The sequence below is a fragment of the Coenobita brevimanus genome, chromosome 14 (assembly GCF_032717465.1).
Source record: "Coenobita brevimanus isolate Jiangsu-jjx chromosome 14, ASM3271746v2, whole genome shotgun sequence".
Lineage (NCBI taxonomy): Eukaryota > Metazoa > Arthropoda > Malacostraca > Decapoda > Coenobitidae > Coenobita > Coenobita brevimanus.
The window spans coordinates 3,700,001-3,720,000 of record NC_136967.1 but is presented as its reverse complement, the minus strand read 5'-3'; the positions used below and the strand labels follow the sequence as shown (position 1 = coordinate 3,720,000).

The window sequence follows — 20,000 nt, the reverse complement described above, 5'->3', positions numbered from 1 at the left end:
AGAGATTGTTTGAACTGGGGGGAACAGATACATCCTTTATTCCTTTATTGACACTTAAAATACTAGAGGTTCGTTTCTGTGTTCAATAAATCTAGTATCAGGATTTCAGTAGATAATCCGTCATCGCTAGTGAAGGGATTTAATGAAGATAATCCTCATTTATCCTTCAGAATACTACATCTTGTTTGTTAGAATCTTGATCCATATTCCTGTCGATTAAGGAAGTTCCCTAACACCTTTTCCTAAGCGATTTATTTTGTTTATTACACCTTTCGGACCTATTCTGTGTTATCAGAATCCTTCAAACTTCGTCATACTCAGCAGACCTAACGTACAAAAAAATATTAACCAGCCATATCCGAAAATAAATCGGTGAGGAAGAAGTGATAGGGAGCCTCCTTACCCAGCGAGAATACGCCGTCTCTCTCTCTCTCTCTCTCTCTCTCTCTCTCTCTCTCTCTCTCGTGGAACTGCTGCTGCCATGATGTTGCAAGAACGAAGCAGCATTTGTAATGTACTGCTTAACTGTTTTACTTAGTGAGTTCCCGTGATTTATAAAGATCGCATGACTTTATCAGGAGTGAAGTACCTGGAGTGACATTACTTTTAGAAAATTAAAAGAAACATTCTTTAAATAGCGAATAAAAAAGATAAACAGAGGAGTAGGTGATGAGCAAAGCACCTGAAATCAGCAATATTACCGAAAGAACTGCACAGGTAAATAAGCAGCACAGGAAATTCCCAGGTGAGACGTAGTACCCTCCACAGCTCAGATCATTTATCTTTTTTTTATTTTCTTTCAGTGACCTCCCGTGGCCCCCGGAAGACATAAGACAGCGTTGACTGGCCTGATTAAACGCGAGGTAAGTGACACTGCCCCTTGTTACGCCCCATCAACCAGGTGCCACGGGGGTAATTTAGGCAGTGCTCACCTGTACGCACCCGACCGTGTAATAACTAACCTGCACGACCTTTACTTTTTGTCCTCCTACCTGCTTCCTTTTTCTGCCTTTTTTTTTTTTTGCCTGTCACCACTTATCCGTCTCCCTTTTTTTTTTTGGCACCATTTTTCATTCCGTCAGTCCGTTTATCTGTCTTTTCAGTAATTTCCATCTTCTTACTTCTCATGATGTTTGCTGGGGATAATATTGTGCTTTCTAATTTTTTTGGATCGTACCTCACTTTGTTTCTTAGGAGGGATGATGCCGATGTTACTGATGATGATTTACATTTTTATGTTTTATTTGTTTGTTTATTTTACTGCAAGCGACTCTGGTAATGCAGTAGGTGTGACATTTGTGGTCGGCTGTTATTATATGTCATTGATTTGCTTCTTCATCGGTGTGTGTGTGTGTGTGTGTGTGTGTGTGTGTGTGTGTGTGTGTGTGTGTGTGTGTGTGTTGCCGTCCGTTCCCTGAGTCCCAGTTTTTCATGTGTACCAGCGAACGAAGCTACGCACACACTCACGTCATCGTTCCACCCATGTACAAAATTTACCCAAGATTTTTGCTCCGTCTTGGCCATGCAGGCAGTGGAAGGGGAGTGGAATGTATGAGGACAAGAACCACCACAATTACCCTTCATTTTCTCCGTCGACTTCCTTAACCCTTTGGCTGTGTTAGGATTCTCTTACAGCTGCTGAAAATTGTATGTCATTGGTGTAAGTTTAATTCGTATATTTAACCTTAAAATTGAGGTTCTAGAGACGGATTTTAAGTCTTTAGCTGCATAAGGAGTCAGTCAGCTGAAGAAAATAGCCTGGCATCAGCATGAATTAAATACGTTAAGTTCATCCTCGCTGGGAATAAGTTACAGCGAAGTCCCGTAACACTTTAGTTGTCTGTGGAGTCTCAGTTGAAGGAAATCGTCTGGCATTAACGGGAATAAAATATCTATGTTCAGCTGTGGCAGGTAAGTGGTTGTAGAGATAGATTTTTACATCTTTGGATCCATAGACATCTGGCGGTCTAGCGGTAGAGATATCGGTGAGAGATGGCTGTGTCTTACTCGCAGTGGTTCAAATATGAGAGGTGTCCAGTAGTTCAGTCTCGTGCAAAATAAATGTCCTGTACTACGGTAGCCCCTTATGTCTCGAAAGGAGCATTATGAAGTTGCCTATCCCTTCCCTCACACAGACTGTCTAAGGTGGATAATATCGTGAGCGTCTCAAAAATAAAATATCCAGGTGTGGAGGTTATCGCGACAGCCGCCGACACCCTCAGCACACGAAGGGCCTCACGTTCGGACCGGCAGGTGTAAATATGATTATGTTGGTAGGCGGGGCACGTAAGACTTGACTCAGGATTTACGAGCACGGCAAGGGATATTCGCTGCCATTACACGCTAGGTCAATAGGGGACCCGCCGTGCCCTGACTCCAGCGTTGATTTCACCCCATGTTCGCTGGAAGAGGCTGGGTCAAGGCTGTCTGATGTGTATGAGGCAGCGCGGTGATGGCTGGTAGTTTTTTGCATATTTTAGCATGAACACTTTTTTTAAAAATTGGGGGAGAAAGTAAATTGTAAGGATTATATGAAAGCTGTTTCGGAATTTCCCTGCTCTATTTCAAAATGTCTCTCCTATGTGGGCTAACTTCTTGTGGCAACGATTGAAAAAAAAAAAAATGGAGGGATTTACTTGTCACATCCCTGTTAAACACTTTAGCATCACAACGACCTTTATTTGTCTTGCTTCCACCAGACGATTTTTTTATGCCGTACTGGAGAGCCTTCAAGATGTTTATGAGGCAGGCTCTAGTGACGGGAAGGTTGTTTGCAGTTTTGGTATGAACAGTTCTTTTTGTGAGATTGGTAGAAGAAAATGTTGAGGTAAGCTGTATGGAAAGTTTAATATGGTACCTGAAAGTCATCGTCGTCACCGTCGTCGTCGTCAGTCAACCTAATACCTCTTTTTAAGTGGGAGAAACAAATCTGGAGTGAAATTTGGGAAGTTACATCATGATCGGAGGGGAAATTGAACCCAGTCCCAAGGGGCAGTCCGTCACGTAACCATCTGAGGCAAAGATAGTACAATATTCCTCTTTCCCTACCAGATTGCTTGTCTTTATAGCACATTGTCCCATGGATTTTTTTTTCCTCCCTGCATCTGAGTGGCTATTTTATCTCTTCCTGTTCATAATGTGTGTGAGTTTCAAATGCCCAGGGAAATGGTAGGTACTTTGAAGGGCCAAATTAATCTCTTGAATCAGGAGACGTGGTATTCTGGTTGATTTTTCACATCATACGTAAACTTAGATTAAATTATCGAACCGGAGAGTAGATTTACTTTAGACTTCATTAACCTCGTCCCGAGCTGAGTAAAATCGTCCGGAGGCAGCAAAAATTACGTCATCATAGTTAAGAGGTTAAGAGAAATGTTGCCTGGCCTCTCCCGGACGTACAAACAGTCCCCATGATGCAGGGATGAAGACACTGGTGTTTCTCCCAGGGGTCGTACTGCTGAGACTTACTGCCCTCACCCTTCTTTCCTCGCATCCCACGCCTCTACTCACTGGCGTAATGGAGTGAGGAACCTATCGAACCCAGGCCCCACGGGATGGCAGCTCGTGACGCAACCACTGAGCCAAAAATCACTTTACAGTAGGTTACGCGGACATTACGCATATTGTTACTCCCACGCCTATACCCATGGGCAAAACACAAAGGGGGGAGGTTACATCAACAGTGATTAAGTAGTGCCTCTGTGCAAGTCCTTAACAAGTGTAATGTATATGTTCACCCGTGCAGAAGGAGTGTAAATAGGTTACTTAAGTACAGTACATCCATATTATTGAATTAAATACAGACGTGACTATTGAACTCAGGATCAATCTCAGTATCCAGACAGTACCGTTTCCTAAGTATTATATGTTATTTTTCACAGTAGGCAGTCTCTTAGTTTCCCTTGAAGACATAAAAGAAGAATCCTCGCTCTCTCTTTCTTTCTCTCTTTCTCGTGTGACACTCGTGGCAGTAAAATCTGTGGCTCTGAGGGCTGGCGTCACGGCCCATGTCCCTCCTTGCCACCAGAGTAATTTAATCCTCCACAATCTTCCACCTCCACCCCCCATTAGTGCCCCCCCTGCGCCCCCCTCTCCCATTAGCGCGCCCCCCCTGTGCCCCCTCCACCCTCATCTGCGCCCCCGAACCCATCCGCCCTCACTCCCCTTAGCCATCCCCCTCTCCTTCATCTACCCACTCCTTCCGTCTCCTCCTCCTGCCCCCCCCCCACTCTGCCCCCTCTTCTTCCCCCACTCCCCATCTGGCACCCTCCCCTGCGCCCCCTGCTCGCTAATGGGTGGCCGCATGAGCCCCTAGGGACATCTTCCTCCCGCCCTCTCGCTTGCTTCATGACTCATCTTGCATCGTGGGTCCTCGTGCTACATGGCTCTTCTTGCTTCATGGGTGCTCTTGCTTCGCGGGTTCGCTTGATTCGTGGGTTCTCTTGATTCATGGCTCCTTTTGAGTCACAGTTCCTCTTGATTCACGGTTCCTGTTACCTCTTGCTCTTCTTTTGGCATCTATTCTCTTGTTTCATGACTTCCTTTTGATTCATGGCGACTCTTGGCTCTCACTCCCTTTTGCTTCACAGATTTCCTTCCTTCATTGTTCCTCATGTCTTTGCTTCATGACCCGTCTTTTTTATGCCTCCTTTTGCCCCTTGAATCTTGCTTCATGGATCCCCTTGCTTCTTGACTCTTACTTCATGGTTTTTTATATATTTTCATCGCCGATCTTTCCTCCTCCTTTCCTACATCGAAATGCCATTATTTTTTTTTTCATCTAGTCTTCTTGTCTGTCTGTTTTCTTATTAATGGGTCGTTTGTTGTTTTTGTCGTTCTCTGGGTCGTATTTCAGTTGCCTTGGAGATCCCGTAACACTTTTGCTTTCGCGATTTTGCTTTCGCGATTTATGCTGAACAGTACACTTGAGTTTTATGTTGTCTCTTGTTGCTGTAAACTGTGGCAGGATTAGAGCTGTATATATAAAGTCTAAAAGTCTTAATGTATTGTTCAAACAACCTATCAGTAAGTCTAAAAATATTGTCGTCTTTTTCTGGATTTCATTTTCTGTCTGTCATCTTAAATTTAACCGTACCACCGTGTCTGTCAGCGTTATTTGTTCTGTCTTTATTTTCTACCTTTGTCCCTTATCGAACTGTGTCTGTCCATCACTAGGTCATTCTGTCCGTGTTCACGCTCTGTCTGTCCAAAGTATCGTCCGCAAGTCCAGTCGTATCGTCCTGTCCGTCAGCGTCTATCCCTGTCTGAAAATATCTTCTTATAGTTCTCTAGTTCACGTCCTGTCTTTCTGTTATCCTAAAATCAAACCATATCGTCCTGTCCGTCAGTGTGTGTCTTCAGCCATATTTTCCTGTCTGTGGGTCTCGTTATCTGTCTCCCTGTCAGAGTTGCGAGCCAAGAAGCAGATCTGCCTCAAGGGAGCGCCGCAGTTTTGTCTCTCATGCATGATTTCGTTGTGGGTTGATATATAAGAGAGTTTGGGCCTCGTATTAACAAATTTTATTGACCTTGTGCGTATGGTTGATGCTGGAACTGTCTCACGCAAGCTGAATGAAATCGTCTGGAGATATCGTGGAGGAAGATAAAAAAAAAAAAAAAGGAAAGAAAAAAGAAGTCACTGAATTGAAGGGGTTAAGTTTGATGTAAGAGTACTGTACTTTTATTTTCACTCTTACAGCTTCTAAACACTTCGCAATGAAACTTTTATTTATTTATTTATTTATATTTGTTTATCTGTTTATTTATTGCCTTTTGCTTATGTGGTGTATGAAATTAGTTGTTTATTCACGAACTAAAAGGTCAACAGGTAAACTTTATTGTTTTTTTAGCTAGATTTGTGGATAAGTTTCCTTGCTTATATTTTTATCTTCATTCATACATCTATTAAAAACTTCATAATCAAACATCTATGAGCTTAAGATGTGGATTAGAGTGTTTGTTTTTGCTTTTACATTCGCCAAGACGCTCACCAAACACTTCACGGTCAAACAATCTTAAGGGGAAGTTGTGTGTTAGGTAGCTTGGTTGTAGTTTTATCTTCTCTCCTGTAAAAACCAAAGATGTTCAAAATCATGCTTGTTTATTTCTTTTTTCTTTTTTTTTAACACTATTACAGTTGCCAGAAGCTTCACTACCCAACTTTCTTGAGCATAAGTTTCCTCTCTCACTTCCTCTTCCTCCTTCATCTCTCATTCCTCATCCCTTGTCCTACCCTCTTACTCTCTCACCTTTACCTCTTACTCCCTCGCTCTCAGTTTTTTATTTTCACTCTCTCCCTTCACTCCGACTTCTCCCGCTCTCGTAAAAGGGTGGTATTGATAGTGATGTAAAGGGCAGTACTTTACTTTTTACTGGTAAAGAGGAAATCAGTAGCCTTTGATAGGTTACGAGTTAATCTTTGGGTAAACACTGTTGGTTTTTACTAGCTACCCCTCTCTCCTTCCTCACCCTTCCCCCTTACCCCACATCCCTCACTTCTTCCCTGACCTTTCGTCCCTCACCTTCCTTCCTAACCTTTTTCTCCCTCACCTTCCTTCCTAACCTTTTTCTCCCTCACCCTTACCTCTCACTTGCTCCTCCGCCTCTCACCTATCACTCTCTCCATCCCTTTCCTTCTCTCACCCTTGCCTCCCACCCCACACCTATCACTCTTTCCCTCAGTCTTACCCCTCACCCCTCACCTTCGTCGTCCTCATGACCTCCCCTCCCTCACCCACTCCCCCTCCTCGTCCATTAACCTCCTCCCCAGATGATCGTTGACCATAATTACTCCATTCCTCTCCTTGCCCTCACCTCCCACCCAACCCCGACCCTCACCTCCTTCCCCCTCGCCCCCTCTTTCCCCCAGTTCTGTCTCTCTTCTTCTTCTCACACCTCCTCTTCCCCCAACTCTCTCTTTCTCTCTCCTCTTCTTCCATCAACTCCATCTCTCCTCATCATACCATTACATTTCTTGCTCTTTGCTTTCCTTTGTACTCCCCACACCTCTACCTCCATCTTTATATTCTCTCCTCCCCAACTCCTCATCGTCATCGTCATCCTCACACCCTCTCCCACCTTCATCCCTTCCCCAGCTCTTCCCCTCATCCACTACGACCATCCACCTTTCCCCTTCCTCTTCCCTTCATTCTCTCCCATCCCCCGACTCCTTCCCTCATCATCTCTCCCGCTTTCTCACGTCTCCACCCACCTCCCCCTCGTCCCCTTACTCTCTTCCACCCAACCCATTTCTTTCCCTCACTCTTCCACCCCACCCATCCCATTCTTTCCCTCACTGTCCCACCCCTTCACCTCCTTTCCTCTCCTCATCTCTCCCACTCACCACCCCACTTCCCCATCAACTCTTGCCTCATTCCTTTCTCGCCCGAGCTATTCATTACGACCGTCATTTGCGTGAGTGAGGCTCGTCCAGGTAATGCCACTGATTTAATTACAGGTAGTCATTACAGGTATCCTCCCTTACCTGTGCTTTCGCCTCCGCCCTTCTCCTCTCGTCACGGAAGGGGTGGTTTCTCTTAATTATGCGTAATGGTACACTTGCGGGTCATTATTTCTGCCCACATTTCTTATCTCTTTTTCATTTTTAACCCTACTGCTGGCTGGATGAAGGAGGTCGTAGCAAAGGTGTCACACGGAACGAATACCTGCCATCCAGTGTTGCACCTTTAGCTGCGATGAGTTTCTATTCTCCCTGTTCCTCCCCCTTCCTATTCCCTCCACCTTCCCTCCTCATATTCTCCCTTTCTTCCTTTCTACCTCCTTCCCTTTCCTCACCCACTTTATATCCCATCCTTCCTCTTCCCCTCCTTCCCCTCTCCCTAGCCTATCCCGCCTCCTCCCCTCTTCATGTCCTCCACCCCCCCTCTTGTTTTTCCACGTTCCTCCCCCTCTCCCGACCTTCCTTCCTCTCCCCCTACCTTCCTCCCCCTCTCTCTATCCTTCTCCCCCTCTCCCTACCCTCCTTCCCATCTCCCCACCTTCCTTCCCCACTTCCTACCTTCCTCCCTCTCTTCCTATCCTCCTTCTTTCTCCTCCATTGCCCCTTGCCTTCTCCCTGTCTCCCTTTCCTCCCCCTTTTCCTGTCTCCCTTTCCTCTCCCTCTTCCTGCCCCCTTCCTCCCTTTCTCCCCATCCCACCTCATCTCCCCACCCCAGTATACCTCGTGCTCATCACCATACCAAAAGCTTGGCCCTCTCACAAGACACGCACACCACTTTTCCATCGCCTTACAGTAACAAGGAGGCTGGAAGTTGCGTCTCCTTGGTTACTGTCGCCTCTCTCTCTCTCTCTCTCTCTCTCTCTCTCTCTCTCTCTCTCTCTCTCTCTCTCTCTCTTTCTTACCATCTTCCTCTTTCTTTCCATTTCTCTCATGCATCTTCCTCCTCATCTGTCGCCTCTTCCCCCTCCTCTTCCCTTCTTCATTTTCCTCCTCGTCCCTTTTCCTCCTTGCATCTTCCTTTCTTTCCTTAGTTATGTCCTTCCTCCTCCTTTTTTTTCTGTCCCCTTCCCCCCCCCCTTTTTTTTCTTCCCCTGTCCTCGTCAATTTTCATATTTTCGTTTTCCTCCCTCTTCCCTACCAGTACTCCTCCTCCCCCTCCTCCTCCTCCTCCTCCTCCTCCTCCTCCTCCTGTTAATCATCATCATCATCATCATCATCATTTTTTCCCTCTCTTCTTCTCACCTTCCTCCCCTTCCCTATTTTATCCTCCTCCTCCTCCTCCTCCTCCTTCTCCTCCTCAACGTAAATAACCTTCCACTTCTCCACCTAAGCTCCCACTCCACCCTCCTCATCCACCCTTCCTTCCCTCCTTCAGGCTCTTAGCATCCACTTCCTTCTGCCTTTATCTCAACATTCCTTTTTAGTACTAGCAATTTTTGCCTATTTTTTTCTGTCTGCCTGATTGTCTGTCTCTCTGTCTATCTATCTATCTGTCTGTCTGTCTGTTTTTCTGTCTGTCTGTCTCTGCCTATCTGTGTACCTATCTGTCTGTATCTACCTGTCCATCTACCTACCTACCTGTCTATCTATTTGTCTATCTCTCTATCTGTTTATTTATCAGTATCTATCTATCTGTCTATTTTTTTTTCTAACTACCAGCAGGCGATTTATTTTGGCATCGCAATGTGTTATTCAGTTAAGGAAAACCACGTGTACAAGAGAGAGAGAGAGAGAGAAGAGAAAAAGAAGAGAAGGAGTGAGAATAGCAACTTCAGAGGAAAAGAAATGGGAGGGAGAAAGGAAAACTAAAAAAAAAAAAAAAAAAAAAAAAAAAAAGGAAGCGAAAAGTGTAAAAAAAAAAATAAAAAAAAAATAAAAAAAACGTCAGGCATAGAGAGATGAATCCCGTACGTCGGTGTCCGCGTCCGTCCGTGTCCGTGGCAGCAATCACCGCCTCTTCTAATCCGTAATTGATTTTCGACACCTGTCACCTGGAATTTTTGTACCTCCATTTTTTACGGGAATATGTGTGAAATTGTTATACCTGTCTTATTTGGTGTATTCGACTTGCCTCTGTTTGCTTTATCAGTGCCTTCTCGTTTCTCTTTTTATTACTGTGTGTGTGTGTGTGTGTGTGTGTGTTTGTGTGTGTGTGTGTGTGTGTGTGTGTGTGTGTGTGTGTGTTTAGTACGGTATGTTTCTCTTTTTTTTTTTTCAGATCAGAGGGAAAAAATGTGAGAATCATGACGTGAATTTGTGGGAGATTCCTTCTAGTGCAAGAATGAAGTGTTGATTCCCTCAGATCCGAGAATGAATTTTTTTTAAAGTTCACGAAGTATATATAACAGAACCCAATGACTCTACATCACTATTCCCAGATCTATCATGAAAGGAGATAAAATACGCTCGAATTAGCTCAATTTTAATTTATCTTATTTTTTCGCCCATTTCATCATCTTCGTCAGTATTGTTCTTTATCATTCATTCTTAGGAGTATTTTTCTGATTGCTTATTTACTATCGTTTTCTTAGTGTATTTAGTTCCTTTTTTTAATTATATGTTTTTTTTCGAGACTTACGCTTGACTGTAGACGATTTCAGGCCATTTTTTTGGGGGGTGGAGAAGGGGACATGGAGTAATTTCTGTGACTATAAATATGATCAGATTTAAGTGGATTAGGTTTGTCATCATAAATTCATCTTTCGTCTGCTTTTACTGACTTTCCCTCGAGACTTACGCAGTTTTCTTCACATCTTCTTAGCTCCGGGACATTTATTATTAAGACACGCTTCTCCTCCCTTTCCTTAAGTTTCTCCTTAACTCTGAGCTCTTCCCTTTTGAACTCCAACTTTTCCTTCGCGTGTTGAATTATTCCTATTTGTACTCCCTCCCTTTTTTACCTTCAGCTTTTATTTTTCCACGTGATGAATTCTTCCCCTTTTTTTTTTTTCTTTCTTTCTTTTTTTTTACTAGAGCACTTCTTCCATTTTTCGAGTCCTGCTTTTCCTTCACGTATTGAATTCCTTTTTGAACTGAGCGCTGAGGCCATTCTTTTTGAACTTCAAGCGGCACATTCTTCCTTTTTGAACTCCGCCTCTGCTCTTCCTTTCTAAGCTCAAACATTTCCTTTACGTTGTGAATTCTTGCACTTTGAACTCCAAGCCTCCTCTTCCTTTTTGAACTCCAACTTTTCCTTCGCGTGACGGCTTTCTCTCGCGGGTCGTTTCATTCCCCCCGTCCCTCAGTGGATTTCGGCTCCTCCCCCCGGAATTTTGACTTCTCTTGTGATCTTGGAATGACGACTCAGGAACGGCGGAATGGAATTATCTGAGAGTTTTGGGAGGATAATGAAGCGGCTTTGTCCCACGTGGATATTGGATTACCCGGGGGGTAGGGGGGGTGGCGGCTTTGCAATCTGGCATAGGCTTTGGTGCTAAGCTGGTTCCTGTTGCTATAATATCCTCTCTCTCTCTCTCTCTCTCTCTCTCTCTCTCTCTCTCTCTCTCTCTCTCTCTCTCGAGTCAAAAGATGTATTTTATGTATTTTTATGTTTCTTGCTCTTGCCTTCTTCTTTTTTTTTTCTTTTTTTTTGGACGTGTTTCCATATTAGTTTTTGGTAACAGTACTGTATTGTCGATATTCTTTTATTTTCATTTGTTAAGAGAACCGGATTGCTAATGATGCTCTGTTTTTTCTATGTAACACTGATAATACCCTGAATGTTATACACCCATGTCCTTACCTGTATCAGACTTCTTTTTAATAGTCAAGTGCATTAAGTCTTTCGGAACGATCAGTCTTTCTCCGGATTTAACATATTATTAATCGACATTAGGAATAAAATAAACTTCAGCCCGTGCGATTTAAAAGGATTAGGTGTGATGTATATAGTAAATCCGCAAGGAAGTGGTAGGATTTACAGGCGACATCAGTAGTCCTGTCCCCCGTCCTGCCTTCCTCTCCATAGACTTTGAAAATTCGACTTATAAATCCACTGCAAACGACACTGATGACTATGATTTCTGGTTTAAAAAAAAAAAATGTTATCAGTGTTGTTAGCTTCTTCTTACCCACAATTAATTTCGAAATCCATTGAGAGAAATGCTAGAGATGATGACAGGAATTTTGATGGCGACTGTACTCTCCTTCGTCAGACAGAACACTGATCCCCAAGTGTGTGTGTAGGTGGTTGTCAGTTTATTACACACACACACACACACACACACGAGCGTTGCAGGGCGTGGGGAGGTGTGTTGGCGTACGCTCTGAGCAGATTACAACCCCCGGCTTTGATGTGTCTCTTACGTCGGTCACGGTCACCCTCAGCAGACTCGAGCCATCAAAACAGAAAACGGTACCTCGAACGCGGGGAACTGAAGCGGTAATTGAAGCGCAGGATGAAACTCACGAGGCATGATAATTAAATTTTCGTGTATTAACTTTGTATTGCCCTATTAACTTCATATTTTATTTACTTTATTTTTTTTTAGATATCTGGTTATGCAAACGTCCCTCAGTCCCCTCCCTATCCCCCGAAAGGAGGATGGTGGACGGCACAAGAAAGGCAGCTTGACCGACATTTAGGGGTTGTGACTACTACTACTGCTACTACTACTACTACTACTACTACAGCTACAGTTACTACTACTACAATTACTACTACTTCGAAAAGCCTTAAAATAGTCATATGTTATCGTGTTCAGTATGTTCATTGGTTTTTGCATTTTACTTAGAAGGCTTCAAAGCACTATTTACAGCATTATTTTTTGTGCTTGTCAAAAAAGAAGCATTGAAATTAACATGCCACCTGTGACACAAATATTATTAGTCTTGATATATCTGACAGGGGTGCCTCTCTCTCTCTCTCTCTCTCTCTCTCTCTCTCTCTCTCTCTCTCTCTCTCTCTCTCTCTCTCTCTCTCTCTCTCGTGCGAGCCGTGGAGTGAATTTGTAGTGGTTGAGTGTGAGTGTAAATGTGAACGTAATCGAGGAGTGAGTGTGAAGTGGATATGGTTTGCTGAGTGGCTTAAAAATAATTGATTTTATGAGTGGGGAGGGTTGTTATGCCTTGCTAAATATAAACATGCTTTCATCATCATCATCATCATCGTCATCATCATCATCATGTGGAGCAGAGTGGAGTGCTTAGTGGAGGGCGAGTGGAATGTGGATCGGAGTGGAGGAATACTCGTAGAGGGAGAGTGGAAAGTGGAGGCTAAGTGGAGTGGTACTTAGTGGATGGAGGTAGGCAGGATAGGGTAGCGCTGATGACTAAAATTAAGAGGGCTGGGTCCATATCCAATCCTGGCTTCGTAATCTAAATCGGATTTCAGGTTGTTTGTATGTAAACAGACGCGCCTTCACCACCAACCACCGCTCGAGGCCCTACGACACACACACACACACACACACACACACACACACACACACACACACACACACACACACACACACACACACACACACACACACACACACACACACACACACACACACACACACACACACACACGAGTCAAATCCGAGTAACTCAATATGGATCATGGACAAATTAAACTCGATTTCGATTTCACAAGTGAGCAAGGACGTAATAGAGAGAGAGAGAGAGAGAGAGAGAGAGAGAGGAGGGGGGGGGATCTTAAGCAAATATTTATCTCTACTAGACGTCATCGAGCAGAAGGGGTAGACTTTGCGCAGTGCCTCTTCAGTAGTTACTCCTAAAACCCTTCCATGATCAACTGTTTAGTACGTACGAGGACCGCCGAGCCTCAGGTAAAGGACCATCTAGCAATACCCAGAATCGAATACACTAAAAAATGCCGTAATATCTTTTTTTCTGGGACTCTCACTGTGAATTTTCAGTCATTGTTTATTCAGGTCTTTAAACAGTGTCAGGATCTAGTGAGTTTTTTATTTATCCATTTATTTATTTATTTTGTGTGCGACTCTGGGCATAGGTTTAACAGCCCGTTCCCTAAAGCCCAGTTGTTCTCTTACGTACCGTGCACCTTCTCATGCCACCACTTTAAGACCAATGAACAATAATCAGATGGGCTCTAATCTCTCTTCCGTTAGTGTGGAACTCATTAACTGTAAAGGAATTATTGTCAGTTACTGTTGCCACTTCCTCCTTCCTCTGCTGTCTCCCCTCTCTCTCTCTCTCTCTCTCTCTCTCTCTCTCTCTCTCTCTCTCTCTCTCTCTCTCTTCTTATCTCTTCCTAACTTTCTGGCATCATCTTCCTCTCCTCCTCTTCCCTCACAACTCTCTCTCTCTCTCTCTCTCTCTCTCTCTCTCTCTCTCATCAGTCGTTTTCTTTCCAGCTTGTCCCTTCGCTTTCTCCTAACTCTGTCTGTCAGAGTCTCCTCCCTTTCTTTCAGTCTCTGTCTGTCTACCTGTCTGTCTGTCTACTTACCTGTCTGCCTATCTGTCTATCAGATCTATATCTATCCATCTGTCTATCAGTCTATCCATCCATCTTCCTCCCTCCATTTTACCTCCCTTCTCGGAACACTTTAATCTCACAGTATACATGAGTTAAATTTCTTACCCTCCAACCCTCTGATCACCACCAGATAGTTGGGACACAGGCTCCTCTCTTCTCTTCTCTCCCTTGTCTCCTCTCCTCTCCTCTCCTCTCCTTTCCTTTCCTCTCCTCTCCTCTCCTCTCCTCTCCTCTCCTCTCCTCTCCTCCCTTTCCCATCTCCTCCTTTTACCTCGCCTTCCTCCCCCTATATATTAATCTTTATATTTTTCACATTTTCTTCCTTTCTCCTCTTCTCTCCTCATCTCTCACGTCTTCCCCTCTTCTCTCCTGTTTCTTTCTCCTGTTTTCCCCTCTCCTCCCCTCTTCTTTCGATCAGTCCATCTTTTCACACCTTCTCCTCTCATCTTCTCTTCTCCCCTCAATCCTCTCCAGTCTTTCACTCAGCCACCGCTCTCCACTCTTCCTCCCAACCATCCATCTCCTCTCTTTCTCCCAACCATCCCTTCCTCTCGTCCTCACAACCATCCCTATCCCCTCTTCCTCCCAACCATCCTTTCCTTTCTTCCTCACAACCATCCCTCTCCCCTCTTCCTCCCAACCCTCCCTTCTCGGAACAATTTCACCTTCCTTGAGTATACTGGAGTTAATTTTGTCATTTCCCATTACCGGTCTCCGCCAAAACAGATACAAGGCCCGTCTCTCTCTCTCTCTTCTCTCGCCTCCTTTCAAGATGACAAGAGAGGCTTCATTTGCATAGATATTGGTGTGATTTTCCCCCAAGTGTGTCCCTGGATAAAGTTCTGGTTCATATTGGCTATAGACACGTACACGAACACATACGTACATACATACATACATTCGTACATACGTAAGTACCTTATACTTTCTCGTAAATATGGCTTCTTAATACACAGATTATTATTATTATTATTATTATTATTATTATTATTATTATTATTATTACACACACACACACACACACACACACACACACACACACACACACACACACACACACACACACACCTCTATCCTCCTTCGCTCCTTTCACTTTCTTTGTGTATTCAGACTTACAACCCTCCTCTGTCATTGATCTTCTTCTTATTGTTGTTGTTGTTGTTGTTGTGGACTGGCTCACGTGGAGGAAGGCAAACAGGAAGAAGCGAGGTGAAGTTGGTGGAATATGAAGACTGAGATTTAGATTAGTTTGGCCTGCCGCTCCTCGATTCCTCATTTTCTATCGTATTCCCCTGCTGTTCGTATCCGTCCGTCTCTGTTCACACCGTTTTTCTGACTGGCTTGCTGTTTGTCCTTTTTCCTGTCTGTCTGTTTGTTTGTGGTTGCAGGTCTGTCTCTCTGCCTTGTCTGTATTCGTAAGACAATTAATCTGTGTTTGTGCATGTCACTGTTTTTGTTCCCACTCCCTTAAAAAAAAAAAAAAAAAGAAGAAAAGGTTGAGTATGTCGTTTGTATTTACATTATTTTATACTAAGAAAATTACACTTACCAACTTTAATGGAACCTTATCATTTTTTTTCTTATTAACATTGATTACTTTTTCAATTCCTGTTACATTGCAAAGGTGATACATTAAACAGCAAATCAAAATAAATCGGGATCTTCATATGTATTCCCTGCCTTAATAAATAATGAAAATGTCACGACTTGTAAAAATAAATATATAAAAGGATGCTAGATGTGAAATGGTCTTCAATGCATTAGGACTGTATAGAGTGAGAAAGACTCTGCTCTGTTCTGAGACCTTTGAAAAATTACTTGATGCCGTGTTTTGTTAGGCTGAGAGAGAGAGAGAGAGAGAGAGAGAGAGAGAGAGAGAGAGAGCGTGCACAAGTTTCTCATCCTTCCACGAGTGACTCAGACATACCCGTGCTCATATGTGCGCATCCCCTGCCTGTGTACACGGCATATCCACACGTACAGAATACATCAAAACGTACACAGAACAGAGTGGAGAAAGTCAAGAGGTCTGAGGCAGGATAACCAGGATTGATGTACTCTCACACACACACACACACACACACACATACACACACACACACCAAATGAACGAAAAGAAAAGACTAAGAGCTAAAAGGAAGACTTTATTGTTGCTTCTCAGTATAGATCTATATGGTTCCGCTACCATCCTTTTGCGCATTAAAAACACACACCACACTACACCACACCACACTACACCACACCACACTACACCACACCACACTACACCACACCACACCACACTACACTACACTACACTACACTACACTACACTACACCACACACGACCCTCACCTCCACGCCCTCATTCCCTTCACATATTTCTTCACACACCTTCAAGAAAACAACACAAAGAAAGAGAGAAAAAGAAAAGAAAAGAAAGGGGGAGATAACAGAGAGTAGGAGGCAAGAACTTATCGCTGCTCCTTGAGAGAAATATACAGTTCCGGTGGCGTCCCTTCGCTCCATTATAAAAATTACTTACAGACGCTCTTCAGGTAAATGCTTGGGGGGCTCCTGGGCCACACCACGTCACCTCATTCCCGGCGGAGGTGCTAAGTGGAGGTGGGGAGGTGTGAAGAGGGAGGAGGTGGAGGTGGAGGAGTTGTGGAGAGGTGTGGAGAGGGAGGAAGTGGGGCTAGATGGGTGAGGAATGAGAAAGAAGTGGAAGGAAGGAGGTGTGAGTGAGGAGCAGATGGAGTGGCTTAAGAGGAGGTGGAGGAAGTGTGGAGAGGGAGGAAGTGGAGCTCGATGGATGAAAAGTGAGAAAGAAGTGGAAGAAAGTAGTGTGAGTAAGGAGTAGATCTGACTGAATTAGGAGGATGAGGAAGAGGAAGAGGTAGAGGAGAAGGTGAGGGAAGAGGAAGGGAGAAAGGAAAGTGGAGAGAGAGAGAGAGGAAGTGGAGGTGAGGAATAGGAGGTGAGAGCTAGAAGGATGAGGACAGAGAAAGAAATGGAAGTGAGAATGAGGAACTAATCTGTGTGGGGTAAGAGAATGTTGGAGAAAAATAGGCAAGGGAAGAGAAGGTGATAGAAGAGAAAGAGGAGGAGGAAGAGAGGAGTGAAGACGATGATGTGGGAGTGAGGAGAGAATCTTGGTGGAGAAGAAGATGCAGAAAGAGGAGGCGGATGTAGAGGAAGTAAACTTTGGCGATTCTGAGGCAAATCACGTTATTATATTCTCGGTGAAGGTGTTTAGTGGATGAGGATGAGGAGAAGGAGGAGGAGGAGGAGGAAGAGGAGGCAGAATGTGTAGTTTGGAAATTGATAAGGAAGGAGAAGATCAGAGCGGAAGAGGAAGAGGAGAAAGAAGTGCAAGTAGAAGAGGAAGAGAAAGAGAAGAAGAAGGGTATATAAGGAGAAGACTGAGGAGGAGGAGGAGGGAGAAGAAGATGGAGATGAGAAAAGGAAGGTGATGATGAAAATGAATGGTCGTGTCTGAGGTAGTAACTGGAACATCTTTGTGGGAATGGTTGAATGGTTACGGGGAGAAGAGTGAAGTGGCAAGTGGAATGATGGAGTGGAGTAAGGAAAAAAAGAGGAGATTGGAGCTATGAATGGAGTGGCACGTGAGATGTGGAGTGGAGGGGGTGGAGTTGTAGTAAACGAGGAGGGTGGAGCATTGAGTGAAGTGTTGGAGTGAAGGGATGAAATTATTGTGTCTAATAGATAAATAGTGTACTTTTGTTTTTTAAATAGGTTGTCCGATAGTCATAAAGATAAACCATTTTTCAGAGAGGAATAGACAGTCAAATTTATGTAATGATAGTCAAGCTAAAACTCTTATTATATGTAATGAAAAGTAGTGATATATATTCATTCCAGGTAGGATTTTGTATCGTGTCATCAGTAATGGGAATAGTATCAGAAATTACACAAGTTCATCAGGATTTTAACTACATACGATGAGGCGTAGTGGGGTTAGTGTATTATAACAGTACATGGTTCGTGAAGTGGAGGTCCTTGTAGTTCGGATTTTAGAGTGGCATAGACGTAGATGAAGAGCTAAAAAAGTATGAACCCAGAGGACACTTCTTACGGTCAGGAAATAAAAAGTATCAAGTGTTGCATTGGTTGTTTAGATTTGTATTATGGGATGAGTAGCTGTGAAATATTGTTTTTGTGTGATATTTCAGTAACCACACTTATTACGTCCCTCATAAAACTTAAACAGTTCTACTTATTCCTCAGTGTAAATTATTCCAAACTGCCATAAATACACATACTTGTATACACTTTAGGATAAGAATTTTCTCTCAAGTTCATTTTCATCAGATACACAGGTTTTTTAATAATCTATAACCGACTGTACGTTCACCAGTATGAAGTATGCTCTTAAGAAAATGCTTTAATGTCCATGAGATCTTTGTTTCACTTGCCTTAGCACACCATCAGAAAGAGTTACCCAGGAAATCTCATACACACTCACCCAGCTCAGGCCCGCAAAGTGTAGGGATGACCTTCAGAACAGCCGAGCAGTTGGCGTCCTCCTGGCACATCTGTTTGGCCAGCAGGCAGTTTAAGGTTTGGTGCTCCCGCGGCCTTTCTTGGTGATCTACGCCTCCGTTGTTCCCTCCACCTGCAGAGAAAAGTTACACTGTTTACTACCAGGCATTTGTGTTGAAGGAGGGATGGAAAGACAGGGAGGGGAAGCGAGAAAAAGGAAGTAAGATCTGGTGTTCCTGGGTCGTGTTGATCTGCGCCTCTCTTGTTCCCTTCATTTACAGAGAAAGGAGTCACGGTGTTTGCAGTCGAAAATTATACACAATATTCCGTGCATCGCTCTTTTTTTTTTTTTTTTTTTTTTTTTTTTTTTTATGTGGGATAGTGAGTTGTTTCTGCAATGTTGTATTTCGCGTGCATTCTGTCCTCATTTTCTGCGTGTTCTTGTTCCTTTGAGTTTATTTTTCTCAGTCCATGTATTGCAGAAAGTTTAGAGTTGATGATGATGATGATGATGATGATGTCGGTTATTATGTGGCGTGCATCTGTGTTCTCTCTCTCTCTCACACACACACACACACACACACACACACACACACACACACACACACACACACACACACACACACACACCGTAACCTGCATATGAAAGGTCACCCACTAAAAACAACAGCCTCCCAGTCATTTGCCATTCAGTGGAGGTATCTCGATCAAACGAATGTCCAGTTTTACCTGGATTTGGCGCGGAATTTAAAACTGCACCTGAGCCCGTAAACTGTTGATTGGCTGATGTTTAGAGTCGGGAATTTAATAATATGTGATCAAAATAGCAGTCGTGAATTTAGCATAAACATTTAACATCTTCATTTTTTTAGTTTTTTCTTTTCTTGTTTTGCCAGGTGGTGCTTTTTTATTTCTTGTTTTGCCAGGTGGTGCTTTTTTATTTCTTGTTTTGCCAGGTGGTGCTTCTTTTTCGTGTTTTGCCAGATGGTGCTTTTTTCCTTGTTTTGCCAGATGGTGCTTTTTTTTTCTTGTTTTGTCAGGTGGTTTAATTAAGGTTAGGACACACCTTTACCGTATAATGAAGGAATTAATGAATGATACTCTAACTCCACCTGTTAAAATTGTTCCTCCTGGGCAGAATAGAATCGTTTGGTGCAAGCAGAAATAAAGGTTTAAAAAGTGTTATTGTACTAAAACGATTAAACTGAGCATTTGCCTTGACCCTTGAATTGAAAGGAGAATTTGTAAAGGTCGAAGCGAGAGAGAGAGAGAGAGAGAGAGTTAATCGAAAGTGGCTGTGAAGATGACCTGAATTAGTTAAAGACCTAAGATTATATGCCTATCATTGTTGCACCAGGAGTGAGTTAGGATAGAGTGATAGGTAAGAAAAGTGTAATTGATTTTTTTGTTAATATTTTTGCTGTGACTGAGATCAAACTTGAACAGGTAAGCAGAGTATAAACTAAGTGAAGTTATTTTCAGACAGTTACGTAAGAACCTAAGTAGAGAGGATAATTGCAGTACGCCAGTTAACTCCTACTAGTCAGCTCCTACAAGAGTGCGTCTAAACTAGTAGAATAAGCCAAGGATAGCAAAGAAGAAGGCTCTCCCCCG

General features: G+C 43.4%; 1 protein-coding gene across 1 annotated transcript in view; it reads right to left on the bottom strand.

The window, feature by feature from the left end:
* Nucleotides 1-20,000, bottom strand: part of LOC145417998 (uncharacterized) — a 157,894-nt gene that overhangs the window by 133,325 nt on the left and 4,569 nt on the right. Inside the window, exon 2 of the mRNA XM_080286540.1 lies at nt 18,370-18,519. Coding sequence (XP_080142666.1) covers nt 18,370-18,519 — 150 coding nt within the window. The remainder of the gene's footprint in view (nt 1-18,369; nt 18,520-20,000) is intronic.